The 2,500-nt window shown below is 29.8% G+C and overlaps 1 protein-coding gene and 4 non-coding genes across 5 annotated transcripts in view; all 5 read right to left on the reverse strand.

The window, feature by feature from the left end:
* The window catches only part of LOC141300325 (SH3 and multiple ankyrin repeat domains protein 1-like), a 43,038-nt gene that overhangs the window by 36,676 nt on the left and 3,862 nt on the right, over window positions 1–2,500 (reverse strand). The window contains exon 3 of the mRNA XM_073830628.1: window positions 679–719. Within this exon, the coding sequence (XP_073686729.1) occupies window positions 679–719 (41 nt within the window). The remainder of the gene's footprint in view (window positions 1–678; window positions 720–2,500) is intronic.
* trnaw-cca (transfer RNA tryptophan (anticodon CCA)) lies at window positions 160–231 on the reverse strand. Its single transcript has one exon. It is a non-coding gene; the product is annotated as a tRNA-Trp (tRNA).
* On the reverse strand, window positions 623–695 carry trnaw-cca (transfer RNA tryptophan (anticodon CCA)). Its single transcript has one exon. It is a non-coding gene; the product is annotated as a tRNA-Trp (tRNA).
* On the reverse strand, window positions 1,487–1,558 carry trnaw-cca (transfer RNA tryptophan (anticodon CCA)). The gene has a single exon. It is a non-coding gene; the product is annotated as a tRNA-Trp (tRNA).
* On the reverse strand, window positions 2,262–2,333 carry trnaw-cca (transfer RNA tryptophan (anticodon CCA)). Its single transcript has one exon. It is a non-coding gene; the product is annotated as a tRNA-Trp (tRNA).

Raw genomic sequence — 2,500 nt, forward strand, 5'->3', positions numbered from 1 at the left:
GCTACGATTCTGTTTTAGAATCCTGTAATTCTTATTGAATTTTTTTTTTTTGTTGCACGTACTACTTACATGTGGCTGAATTTCCTAATTTTACTCGAAATATAATGTGTGCTATTAATTTGATAAATTCATAAGACTGGAATGCAAAGATGAAAGCTTTGACCCCGACGTGATTTGAACACGCAACCTTCTGATCTGGAGTCAGACGCGCTACCGTTGCGCCACGAGGTCCTGCGCTCAGCGGCTGGAGTTACACAGGAATCACAGGAATAAATTACTTTTAAAATAGACAACAGTTATTTTAAATGGTAAAAATATTTTAGATTTTTCTTGAAAATGCAGGCTTGGTATTTAAAGTAACCAGAGGCCATGACTGACGTTTCCACAGTACATAATGTTTGTTATAAATATAAGAATGTACACATATCTAAGAAATTTTTGTTCCCTAAAGTCATATTTTATTATTATTATTATTATATTATTATTATTATTTTCTATTGTTTTTACCGTGTGCATGTTTAGTCTTTTCTGAAATTTCTGAAATTCGTAGTCTTAAATCGGAATATAATGTTTTCTATTAATTTGGCAACTGTATAAGTCTCGAATGCAAAGATGAAAGCTTTGACCCCGACGTGATTTGAACACGCAAACCTTCTGATCTGGAGTCAGACGCGCTACCGTTGCGCCACGAGGTCCTGCGTTCGACAGCTGGATTTACTCTTTAAAAATATAAGAGATTTTTAAAAAAATGCAGCTTTAATTATAAACTGTTTTAATTATTGATAATAAGACATGTTTCTTGAGCAGCATATCAGCATATTACAATGATTTCTGAAGGATAATGTGACACTAAAGAGTGAAGTAATGTTGCTGAAAATGTAGTTTGATCACAGGAAAAAAATAAATATGAAAATATATTCAAATAGAAAACAGTTATTTGAAATGGTAAAAATATTTCAGATTTTTCCTGAAAATGCAGGATTAGTAAGAAGAAGAGACTTCTTTAAAAAAAAACATTAAAAAAAATGTTCAATAACTTTTGACTGGTAGTGTATATATTTAAAATAACCCGAGGCTATGACTGACTTTTCCACAGTACATAATGTTTGTTATAAATATAAAAATGTACACGTTTTTTAGAATTTTACTATATTTATTATTTCTTTATTATTATTAATATTTTGTTTTTGTTTTTTTTTACCGTGTGCATGTTTAGTCTTTTCTTATTTTCAGACAAATGCGACCTACAAAAAACTGCTTTTTTATTAGTAATGAAGTTATATCGACTTCTTTGTAGTTAGATATTCTTGCTCTGTCGAAGATCAACATATCAGTTTTAGAATCCAGTAATTCTCATTGAATAATTACTTTTTAATAAGCACGGTCATTATGTACTAACATATGACTGAAATTCGTAGTCTTTGTCGGAATATGTGTGCTATTAATTTGATAAATTCATAAGACTGGAATGCAAAGATGAAAGCTTTGACCCCGACGTGATTTGAACACGCAACCTTCTGATCTGGAGTCAGACGCGCTACCGTTGCGCCACGAGGTCCTGCGATCAGCGGCTGGATTTACTGGTTAACAATATAAGAGATTAAAAAACGCAGCTTTGATTAACTGTTTGAATTATTGAAGTCTCTTCTGCTTACAAATGTTTCTTGAGCAGCAAAACAGCATATCAGAATGATTTCTGAAGGATAATGTGACACTAAAGACTGGAGTAACGATGCTGAAAATGTAGCTTTAATCACAGGAATAAATTACATTTAAATATATATATTCAAATAGAAAACAGTTATTTTAAATAGTAAAAAATATTTCAGATTTTTCTTGAAAATACAGGATTGTCATATTTTATTATTTTTATTTATTATTATTATTATTATTATTATTATTATTATTATTATTATATTATTATTATTATTATTATTAATGTATTGTTTTTCCCGTGTGATGTTTAGTCTTTTCTTAATTTCAGACAATGCGACCTATTAAAAACGGTTTTGTGGACCAGGGTCGCATATCATAAAGATTTTTTATTAGTAATAAAGTAATATTGACTTCTTTGTAGTTAGATATTCTTGCTCTGTCGAAGATCAACATATCAGTTTTTAGAATCCTGTAATTCTCATGAATAATTACTTTTTAATAAGCACGATCATTATGTACTACTAACCTATGACTGAATTTCTGAATTTATAATGTGTGCTATAATTTGCCAACCGTATAAAACTCGAATGCAAAGATGAAAGCTTTGACCCCGACGTGATTTGAACACGCAACCTTCTGATCTGGAGTCAGACGCGCTACCGTTGCGCCACGAGGTCCTGCGTTCGGCGGCTGGATTTACCACTTTACAATATAAGGGATTAAAAAAAAAAAAGTAAAAAGTATTATTATTTAGAAATTTCTATATTTTTATTTTGTAATAATAACTAATATTTAATAATAATAATAATAATATTTATTGTTTTTTTTAAGTATTTTATATTTA

The sequence above is a fragment of the Garra rufa genome, chromosome 24 (genome assembly GCF_049309525.1).
Source record: "Garra rufa chromosome 24, GarRuf1.0, whole genome shotgun sequence".
Taxonomy (NCBI): Eukaryota; Metazoa; Chordata; class Actinopteri; order Cypriniformes; family Cyprinidae; genus Garra; species Garra rufa.